Below are 11,036 nucleotides of genomic sequence, written 5' to 3'. Positions count from 1 at the left end.
AAAAAATAAGTTGATTTTATAATTGCTACATTTCTCAGAGGGAAAAATATAGGTTATTTTGGTCAAATAACACAATATTTTTAAATATATCAAATCAAAAGCCAGTTTACTGTTAAAAAAAGTTTTTTCTTGTTTCTGTTTAAATTATTTATTAGTAAGTAGCAACGATACAAAAAAGGGCTAACAGAATAGTATTTACTAAGAAAAGATTCCGTTTACGTTTTAAAGTATGACACAAGCGTTTAAAACAGGACTGTGGAATTGTGGGAAATATAGTTTGGAATACCCACAAAAAAGCACCGCCTTTTCTCTTTTTAAGGTAGACCGTGACCTCGCAGGTTACTAAAACCAGGATTTAAGAATGTGAGTCTGTTGGCTACCTTAAATTTCACCACGCCAACTTTGGTCGCTGTGGCCAAACTTTTTGTTTTTTGGGGGAATGACGGCATCGTTTTGAGGCACTTTAAAAGAGGGGAGCTGTCTTTGGTGCTGAAAATACCCCCAAATCCATTACTTTAAAAGGGGAAAAAGAAGTGTTAAAGCTGAATAAAGGCTAAGAAAAATGTATTAGTGTGTAGGTTTGGTCATTAAAGCAGTTTTAAGTATCACTTTGACCTGACAATGTGGATATAGTTCTGAATATTTTGTTTTTCTACATTTTCCTATGTGAAATGGCCAACAGATGTCAACTTTCTGAGAACACAGCATGCTTTAAAAATGTAATTCTTTTTAAAATAAAGACAAAAAACTCTTTGCAAATAGAGATTCAGTCAATAATTATACCATAAAATACACAAATAGTGAAATTAAGCATAGAATAAATCATTTTAAACAAAAACTTGTTTGAGCTGAAAATGGTGCTGTCCGTGGTGCTGAAACCTTCACAATGTGTTTTTAACTTGTAAAATGAATTTAAAAATGCGCAATTTTAATATATTTGTCTAGAAAGTTACATTTAATGAGATGAAATTAAAAGTTTTATAAGTGGAGGAGGCAGAGGTCATTGACGCAGCTTATTTGCTGACCAAATAACACCCCTTTGCACAGTTTCAGCCCATTTTTTGAGGTTTTTACTCAGACGTGGTTTCTGAGAAACCCTGTGGCTCATCCACAGCCGCGATGCTGTCAATGATTAGTGCGGATCTGCTGGCACAGGCCAGGTAGAGAGACAGAGGGAGAGAATGAGAGTGAGGGAGTGGAGGAGAGAGTGAGGGAGAGAGGGAGGATGCTGCCAGCGGAAAATGGCTGCTGCAACCTCAAGCCTATCCTGATACACCGAAACGACATCAAGGTGGAGACAGAGAGAGTCGGAGGAAGATTATGGCAAAATGAGAGCTGATGGGGGGAGAATGTGACTGACTCCAAGTGTTTCCTGAAAGGAGGATAGACAAAAAGGAAGAAGAGAGGAGACCCTGGGGTGGGCTGCTGCAAGCGGCGGGCAACACCGAGCCATGGAGGGCGAGTAAGTCCTTACATTTTCATGTCTTTAACCGTTTTATTTATTTATTGTTTTAAACACCGCACATCCTTCAGCTAAACACCAGAATGGAATTGAACGCGCGGCGGCGTCAAACGCTCCACCAACAAGCCAGCATCCCGGCTCCATCCGAGCCGCTGCTGCACAGCTGAGCCGCGGATAAAAACACCATTACGTAGTCTTGAATCAACAGCATACACCCAGTTTCTGATATATCCCACAGCCAGGACGTGAGAGATGCTCCTCCACCTACATGTGGAGCCGGAGCTTCCACAGGATGTTCACGCAGCACACGCACGGCCAATTCGGACCAAAACAAACGCATTCTTCAAAAATGATCCCAACGATAAATCAGAAAACGAAGCGAAGCGATCATCCAAATGGAAGAAAACAATCAGGAAATGACTCAATGAGTAAAATGCATGGAGTTGAGGTGGGGGGGGGGGGGGTGGGGGGGGGGGGAAGAAAAAAAGGGCGAGATATGGCGAGTTTGGGGCCAGAATAGCGTCATTCAAGACAACCTACAGTAAAAGGAGGGAGGGATGGAGGCGTTGTGATTTTTATCAACTTGTCTCGGGGTTTCATTATGATTTTTAAAGCCAAACTTTATGAATGAAATGTGATTTTTTTCCCTCTTCCTCTGTCGTCCTCACCCCTCCTCTCCTTCTTCCCTCTTCTAATCGGACCCCTCCCCCCATCTCTCGTTTCCTCTCCATCCTCTCACCCACTCGTCGCTTTTTTCCCCTCCTCCGCCCCCCCCTCCTTTTTTTTCACACGCGAGTGCATTGTATTCAGGCCTCTCTGGAGCGCGCGTGCATGCGCAGGGCCGCTCCGGATCCGCTTTGGTTCCGTCCCCATTCATAAAAATAATAATAACAACAAATAATAATAATACATATAAGATGATATCGGCGCGTGCTAATGAGCGCGTGCAGCAGGGGTGGAATGGAGGGATGAGAAGCGTGCAGTTGGAGAGGTTGGAAAGGGCAAAATATGAGCTGCTTTGTGTGCATTTCATGCACATGTCGAGCCGTGGCGGCGCTAAATTATTCATCAGAATGGGATTTTTTTTTTCGCTGTGGCCTCTGATGGCGAATGGGTGCATTCATTGATATGTTCACGTGCATTCATTCTTTCTCCTTCTCTTCCTCCATCTCCATCACCATGAAGCTTTTTCTTTTTTCTTTTATGTTATCACTGATGTAGGATTTTCTTAGTACGGATTACAAAGGAATTGGGATCAGATTAACTCCAGAGCGCGAGGCCTTAGCGCCTCTTACGCTGCTGTCATTGTGTCTCATTCATAGAAAATGTGTGCCTTTTTTTTAATGGAAGCTGAACCGTCCTCCCTGCTGGACTGTCTGTTATTCATTGTTCTCCTCTCTTCTCCACAGTGTGCGTGTTCGTGCCGTGGTGATGACACGTGATGACTCCAGTGGCGGTTGGGTGCCCCTCGGAGGTGGCGGCCTCAGCCATGTGGTCATATGTAAGGGGCGGAGTCACGACGGCAGGGGGCGGAGAGAGTATATCATACGCGGAGAGCGCCTGCGAGATCGAGCAGTGAGTGCGTGCGCGTGTTGTCGGGTATGGCAAGCGAAAGGTGTCATAAATCACCAGAGGGGGGGGGGGGGGGGGTGAACAACGGCGTTTTTGCTTAAATGCTGCTGTTTGCCATGTTTCATGGCAAGCAAAAGTTATCATAAATTACCAAAGGGTGGGGGGGAAAAAAGACAGAGACCTGGCGTTCCAAACAGGAAGTACCCAACGGCTCCTAATGGCCAAAATCCCATGGACTTCTATTGAGAAAGAACAGCCATTACTCAGTCATACTATTTGTCAGAATAACCATTCTTGCTCTGATGTGCGAAGGTCAGTCCTATGTAGCTGTAACACATAGACACCCAATCAAATTGCAGCTTGTGTGGCGCTGTCCAAGGTGAGGAAGTTGCTTCGTCGCGAGTTCAAACCCTGGTGAGAGTTAAGGCAATAAGAAGTTGTGGCACATTTAAAGGGATTTTAGTATAGTAATTGTTAAACTCTTTCATTTTGGTTAGCTTAGCATTTTGGTTAGGTATTTACTCATTAAGGGGGCAAAAGGATTTAAACATGCGAAAATTTAATACAAGTACTTTAAAAGTGTGAAATGAAATTTTATCAAAACTAAACAATTCAAGAATGAAAATGTGTAAGAAAAGCGTTTTCACAAAACAAATTTCACAAACTAAATGACAAATATTTTCACGTTGAATAAGGATAACATCAGGAGTCCTATCATGTCTGTGTCTGATCATTAAAAGAGGCTAATATAGGTTTAGCAGAGTCTGACATTTTACCCTCATTTCTCATCCAACATAGTGAGGTGAGATAAAACATGACCAGCAAGACAAATGTGAGAACAGCAACATCTACAGTGGTGGACATAATTGTTGGTACCCCTCAGTTAAAGAAAGAAAGTCCACAATGCTCACTGAAATGACTTGAAACATTCAAAAGTAACAATAAATTCAAATTTATTGACAATTAAATAATCAAAATCAGCCATTACTTTTGAGTTGCTGATTAACAGAATTATAAAAAAAACAAACAACTAATGAAATAGGGCTGGACAAAAATGATGGTACCTCCATAAAAGACTGAGAACTAATTGCCCAGGGGGTCATGATGAACTCAGGTATGTCCTTTAATTTACATCACAGCTGTTTTCAAACCCATAATCAGTCAGTCTACTTATTTAAAGAGAGACAAATAGTCGCGTTGCTGTTTGGGGAAAAGGTGTGAACCACACTGAACATGGACAACAGAAAGCCAAGGATAGAATTGTCCCAGGACATTAGAAACAAAATTATAGACAAACATGGTAAAGGTAAAGGCTACAAAACCATCTCTAAGCAGCTTGAAGTTCCTGTGATGACAGTGGCACATATTATTCAGAAGTTTAAGACCCACGGGACAGTAGCCAACCTCCCTGGACGTGGCCGGAAGAGAAAAATTGATGACAAATTGAGGAGACGGATAGTTGGAACTGTATCCAAAGAGGCCAGAACAACCTCCAAAGACGTTAAAGGTGAACTCCTAGATCAAGGTACATCAGTGTCAGATCGCACCATTCCTCGTTGTTTCAGCCAGAGTGGACTTCATGGGAGACGACCAAGGAGGACACCACTGTTGAAAGGAAATCATAAAAAAGCCAGACTGGAATTTGCAAAAATGCATGTTGACAAGCCACAAAGCTTCTGGGAAAATGTCCATTGGACAGATGAGACAAAACTGGAGCTTTTTGGTAAGGCATCAGCTCTATGTTCGAAGACTCAAAAATGAAGCACACAACGAAAAGAACACTGTCCCTACTGTGAAACATGGAGGAGGCTCAGTTCTGTTTTGGGGCTGCTTTGCTGCATCTGGCACAGGTTGTCTTGAAGTTGTGCAAGGTCAAATGAAATCTAAAGATTATCAAGGCATTCTGGATAGAAATGTGTTGCCTAGTGTCAGAAAGCTTGGTCTCAGTCGCAGGTCATGGGTCTTCCAACAGGACAAGGATCCAAAACACACAGCCAAAAACCCCAAAGAAAAGCGTTGGACTATTCTGAAGTGGCCTTCTATGAGCCCAGATCTGAATCCCATTGAACATCTGTGGAAGGAGCTGAAACATGCCATTTGGAGAAGACACCCGTCAAAACTGAGACAACTGGAGCAGTTTGCTCATGAGGAGTGGGCCAAAATACCTGTGGACAGGTGCAGAAGGCTCATTGACAAATACAGAAACCGTTTCATTGCAGTGATTGCCTCAAAAAGTTGTGCAACAAAAGATTAAGTGATGGGTACCATCATTTTTGTACAGCCCTATTTTGATGATTTTGATTAATTTTCAAGAAATTTTAATTTATTATTACTTTTGAACGTTTCAAGTCATTTCAGTGAGCATTGTGGGCGTTCTCTCTGTAACTGAGGGGTACCAACAATTTTGTCCACCACTGTATATATATTTTAACATGACGTCATCAATTTCATGAAGTTAAAATCTAATTGATGTGAGCGTTTTGCAATGATTGTTTATGAATAGGAAGAGGAAAATGTTGACATTTTATTTAAAAAACTACTTTTTTTTTGGCAAAAAAAACTGATGCAACACATTGTGGTCTATATTTGCCAATCTAGTGAGCATCGATGCACACTGGTTTTTCTGCAGAGACTTCTGGGAAATTTCTTTGGCATTGGATTTTGGAATTGTAGATTTGGACAGCACTACGAAATGGCAAACGCACCATATAGTGGACAATAAAGTGCACTATGTAGGATGGCTGCACGGTGGCGCAGTGGTTAGCACTCTTGCCTAACAATAAGGCCCCTGGTTCAAGTCCCGGCTGGAGGACCTGAAACAGAACACCAACGGGGGACCTTTCTGTGTGGAGTTTGCATGTTCGCCCCGTGCATGCGTGGGTTTTCTCCGGGGACTCCGGCTTCCTCCCACCGTCCAGAAACATGCTTCATAAGTTAAATGGTCACTCTAAATTGTGTGTGTGTGTGTGATTGTGGCCCTGTGAAAGACTGGCGACCTGTCCAGGGTGTCCCCTGCCTTCACCCGCAAGTTGCCGGGATAGGCTCCAGCAGCCCCGTGACCCCAAAAGGGACAAAACAGAAGAAGATGAATGAATGTAGTGAGTAGTGAAGGAATTTTAACACAAACAGAGAACTTCCAGGTCATTTCTTGAGTCATCCCCTTTGTTTGGTGGAGGGACAAGACTCTGGCAGGACAGTAAACGTACTTCCCCACAACACCAGGGTACCCAGCGCGTATGTGTGGACTCTCTGGGCCTTGTTTCAGTGGTTTATGGCTAAATACACCCACTCTATGTTCTTGCAAATCCTATTTAAAAAAAACAAACAATTTTTTTTCCCTATCAAAAAGCATTCAAGTTAAAACTGACCAATCAGATGCCTAAGGCTACGTTTACACTGCAGGCTGAAACGACCCAATTCCAACCCAATTCAAATTTTGCCCCTATGCGATCTGCATCTGATCTTTTCATGACAGTCTGAACGACAAAGATCTGATCTTTTCAAATGCGACCCAGGCTATTTGTGTATGTGGTCCTGAATCCAATACGTATCTGATCTTTTGAAATGCGACTGCCGTCTGAACGGCCAGGCCACATGTATCCGACCTTTACGTCATTGATACGCTACAAACGTCATCATTCTGTGTTGAAGTAGGCGGGAACGAGAACATAAACAACAACCATGGTGGATGATGCTGCTGAGATCAGTCAGAGGAAGGGAAGCGAGGTCACCGATTGGATTAATATTTGGGTTTACAGCTCTATTCTGGCAGAACTCGAGGGCTTTTATCGCAACCGGGCGGTTTTTGAAAACATTTCCAGCGAAATGGCCAAGCGTGGTGTTGAACCTTTCCCGCGATTACTTTTTTTCCTTTCCGACCGTGGTCAGAAGCGCGGGGGGCCGAAGGGGGATCCTCCTCTGGGGTTCACTTCCCCGTTCGGACCCTCAGATTCCCCAGAGCGAGTTCATAAAGAGTCAATAGCATTTATTCTGGGGGAAGCCATCTTTTATTACCGTTCTCCTTCCTCCGTAACAAACAACATGAATGCGCCCCCAACAGACTACCTCTGCCCCTCTCACTCCCTCCTGCGCTGCACGCACTCTCTCCTCTCTCTTACACACACGCGTGCGGCCGCAGCACATACACATCCCCCTTCCACAACAGTGGGTCCAGATGATCCTGGCTCAAATGCCTTCTTAAAATTAGAAGATTGTAATTGTGCTGGCTCCTTTGTAAATAGAAATTTAATAATGCATAAAGAGCTCCGCTGTTAACATCCATTGTTAACGTTAGCTACTTCAGCAAACAACAAGTGACGTCGTTCCTCGTTCAGTACTCTTCTGCGCATGCGGGTTAATTCTGGGTCATTTCACGGTCACACAGGAGATCACAAATGTTCGGATTTAATTGGAAATGTGAACGCCTTGCAAAAAAATCTAATTTTTTCAAAAAATCTGAATTGAGCATTAAGCCCTGCAGTGTGAACTATGTGGCGCCCGCTGGCTCCCACCTCAAACGTTTGATTGACAGATTCTCCCAAGCCCTTCAGTGGAAGGGCTTTGAACAAGCTCACTCCTGATTGATTGGTGACAGTAGTTCCCCTAGAAACGTGACTCGGACCAATCACTGCCGACTGGCTCTAAATGGCGGCGCCTGTATCGTGGAAAAATGGCGAGTAAATGCATTTCGCTGGAGCTGGAGGTTAAGCATATTCTATGGGTGACGTCTCATCCGAATTGGTCCAGTTGGATACAACTGCCTTTTCCTGGTGATTTACCTTAGCTTTCGCTTGCCATATAGCTGTGTTTTGGTGCAACGTTGCTTCTCATGGGGGGGTTATGGATGAAAGGGGGGTGGTAGCTCTTCTCATCTTGGATGATGACCTTGGTTGTGTGTGCAGCCTGTGTTGGAGTGCGCCGTGCAGAGGGGGTTGGTCTACAACAAGGTGAATCCCATCTTCCATCACTGGCGGGTGGAGGACAGGAAGTTTGGCCTTACATTCCAGAGTCCTGCAGACGCCATCTCCTTTGAGAATGGGCTGCAGACCATCATAGACAAGCTGGACAGAGGTACGGGTATGTAGAGCTTCACCTCCCCCCGTCTTCCTGGAGCTCCAGGAGGCCCTGAATCTTTGTTCTCCTTGTCATCCAGGCTCCGACTCACCCTCATCCTCCACGCCGGAGGAGGCCGACACCGAGGACGACGGGCAGGCCGTGAGTATGCTTTGAGGAGGAGCAGCTCCTGCACGTCTGGGGCGGTTCTGACTTGTGGGGTGACGTGTAACCTCTGCTAGTCCCACACAGGAAGCGAGTCGTCGTCCAACAGCAGAAAGGAGATGCTTCCCAAACCCATCACCATAGTGACCAGTGAGTCTTCATCCACTTGTTTTGTGCGACCAGAGGAGTTCAGCTTTGGGTCCAGCCATGGCGTCACCACTCAAACACCTGCTCAGGTAGCATCTTTTTTTCCCTCTCAGATGATGATGAGATGCGCGCAGCAGCAGAACACTCTGTTCCCACTTCCCAGCATGCCGTGTAATTCTACACCCCTCTCCACAGATCCACAGTAGACCGGGACTGCACCAGCTCTCACAGGCTGTGCTGAACCCCCCCGCGCCGCCACCCCCACCTCCTGCTCCACCCACTCCTCCTTTGGGGGCCCCGACCTCGTCCCCGCTGTCTCCCCTCTCACCCACCATTTCGCTGCTGGAGGAGGGAGACCTGCGCAGCGTGGACCCTTGCAAAGACCCGTGGGGGTCCCGAGGCTATGAGGATTACAGGCGCGCGGGGGCCACCAGGACTATGGTCGGGGGTCTGACGGGGGGCGTGGTGGTCGGAGGCGGGGGGAGCCTCCAGGACAAGTCGGACCTGTGCGTGGTTCGCTTTGAGAAGGAGCTGGCGGGGGTGGGGACGGCCGGCTGCGAGGTGACGGTGAGCCTGGACAGCAAAGCCTCCCAGCGGCTGTCGTCGTCGTCGCCCACCTGCATGTCCATGTCCATGTCCAACGCCGTGTCAGGCGTGTCCCTCGGTGCCGGCTCGCCCCAAGAGACGGGCAAAGGCTCGCCCTCCCCCTGCTGCATCCACGCCTCCCTGGCCACGCCCCGCTCACGGACTCGGAAAAGAGGAGGGGCCAGCTGCGCAAGCGGCGACCCCGGGGCCATCTCGCCCGACGACGACAGCCCGTGTCCGCAGGCGTCGTCGTCCTGCTCGTCCCGCTGCGTGTACTGCCGCTCCGTGTTCAGCGCGTCGGAGAACGGGCGGGGCCGCTGCAGGGACGCCCCCGACCCGGCGCTGCACTGCCTGCGCCAGTGGACGTGCGTATGGTGCGCGGAGAGCCTGCTCTACCACTGCATGTCGGACTCGGAGGGGGAGTTCTGGGAGCCCTGTTCGTGCGATGACTCTTTGGGGGGCCACCCTCACCCCCTCTGCTGCGCGCGCTGGTTGGCCCTGCTGGCCCTGTCGCTCTTCGTGCCCTGCATGTGCTGCTACCTGCCTCTGCGCGCCTGCCTGCGGTGTGGGGAGAGGTGCGGCTGCTGCGGGGGGAAGCACAAAGCGGTCCGATGATGGGGGGGTTGGGGGTGGGTGGGCGGGCAGGAATCCCCGGATTGAGGGGCGGGAGCACCTGTGGTGAGGGAGGAAGGAGGCGCGCGGTGCTCCCAGCAGGCCTCCAAAGCCCCCGAAGCCTTTTCACTGCATTCAGCTCCTCCTCTTTTCAGCCTCACCGGTCCCACGCCGACTGCAGGTGCGCTGCATCCGGGTCACGCTGTGCAGGGATCACCTGGAGCCCTTACCGTGGATTAACAGCTGATTCACACAGAGAGGATGGCAGAGGCAACAATGATGTGTACACTGTTTAAAACGTCCTTTTGATTATTTTTTAATTTACAAAGAAACTCTTGGAAAAAACCCTCACCAGATGTTTATATCTATATATATATATTAAAAAAATTATATATCTATATAAATATCTATATATATCTATATATATAGATATATATAGATATATATATGATTGCATTAATTTTAATTGGTATATTTTATTAAATGTAAACCACATTGACGGAATTTCCAAACAGCACACACATCCATGTTTTCACTCCAGTGGAAGTTTCATGTGTTCATCGGTCAGATGGGCACATGTCACCCTTTACCTCTAAGTTTACCTCAGATGTTACTCAAATCCTGGTGGGTGGGGTGGGGGGTGTGGGGTTGGAGAGAGCACACTTTAAAGAAAAAGACAAAAAAAAAAAAAAAGGTCCCACAAGTCCTGTCTTGTAGTTGTAAGAACCAGCAGCGGAGGGCCGTAAATGCAAAGAGACAATGATCGTGAAGGGAAGTTGCAATGACAGACATTCTATTGTGATCCATACTGGTCCTTTTTTGTAAAAAAAAAACAAACACAAAACATTTTCCTGACGGCAGTAAACATCCTCACTTTGCACATACCCCCCAATAATCGTGAAAAGCATCACATATCACCGCTGTTGTTGCTGAATCAGACAAGGTGCCCAAAAAGGAAGCCTCTGAGAGAGTCTATTCTACCTAAAGGCCGTCCTCACCGTCTGTCCCTGCCTCCAAAAACAAGTGCAATGACCCCAGGGCGGTATTTTTGTATCTGAGAGAACTGCGTTTGATTTCAGACGTACATTTTAGACAGAGTCAAACAGATGAATAAACTTGAAGATGAGAGGAAGGAGACATTTGCAGGACGAGTGTTGCTTTAATCAAAACGCTGCTATTATTATTAGTATTATTATTATTAGAAGTCCTGCCCTAACACCACTAGATTCTGAAACTGCCCCTTAAGTGAACCTTCTCAACCCTCCACTGGCCCTGAAGAGCACATAAAGAATTTTTTTGGTGCGTTTTTTTTTTTTGGTACAATATTTTGTCTATGTTTGGTATTTTCGTCCCCATCCATCTGTTTTAGTTGCAGCTCAGTTAGTTTGCTGTGATTCTTTCACTCCAGAAAGCTGCTTCATGCCAAAAAGAAAAAAGAAAA

The 11,036-nt window shown here is 46.5% G+C and overlaps 1 protein-coding gene across 2 annotated transcripts; it reads left to right on the top strand.

Annotated features, from left to right (window-relative positions):
- The first annotated feature begins 1,206 nt into the window (after window positions 1–1,206).
- Window positions 1,207–10,309, top strand: spred3 (sprouty related EVH1 domain containing 3). 2 transcript variants are annotated; one of them, XM_020708075.3, is made up of 6 exons: window positions 1,207–1,462; window positions 2,872–3,037; window positions 7,936–8,104; window positions 8,187–8,248; window positions 8,329–8,487; window positions 8,594–10,309. In XM_020708075.3, the coding sequence occupies exons 1-6, from the start codon at window positions 1,452–1,454 to the stop codon at window positions 9,596–9,598; spliced, it is 1,572 nt and encodes a 523-aa protein (XP_020563734.1). In that variant the 5' UTR covers window positions 1,207–1,451; the 3' UTR covers window positions 9,599–10,309. The 2 variants fall into 2 exon arrangements, with proteins under 2 accessions (XP_020563734.1, XP_011480988.2); XM_011482686.4 differs by having other exon boundaries at window positions 1,407–1,462; window positions 7,936–8,110; window positions 8,594–9,626.
- Window positions 10,310–11,036: the final 727 nt, after the last annotated feature.

This window comes from Oryzias latipes, chromosome 13 (genome assembly GCF_053564925.1).
Source record: "Oryzias latipes strain Hd-rR chromosome 13, Olatipes_Hd-rR_3.1".
Taxonomy (NCBI): Eukaryota; Metazoa; Chordata; class Actinopteri; order Beloniformes; family Adrianichthyidae; genus Oryzias; species Oryzias latipes.
The sequence above is the reverse complement of the archived record's forward strand: the minus strand, read 5'-3'. Positions and strand labels throughout refer to the sequence as shown.

What these genes read in the sequence shown, in the direction of transcription:
- spred3 (XM_011482686.4), top strand. An exon ending in CAAGCTGGACAGAGGTACGG is followed by an intron (nt 8,111 to 8,186) that starts GTATGTAGAGCT and finishes CTTGTCATCCAG; the next exon opens with GCTCCGACTCACCCTCATCC. An exon ending in CCGAGGACGACGGGCAGGCC is followed by an intron (nt 8,249 to 8,328) that starts GTGAGTATGCTT and finishes AACCTCTGCTAG; the next exon opens with TCCCACACAGGAAGCGAGTC.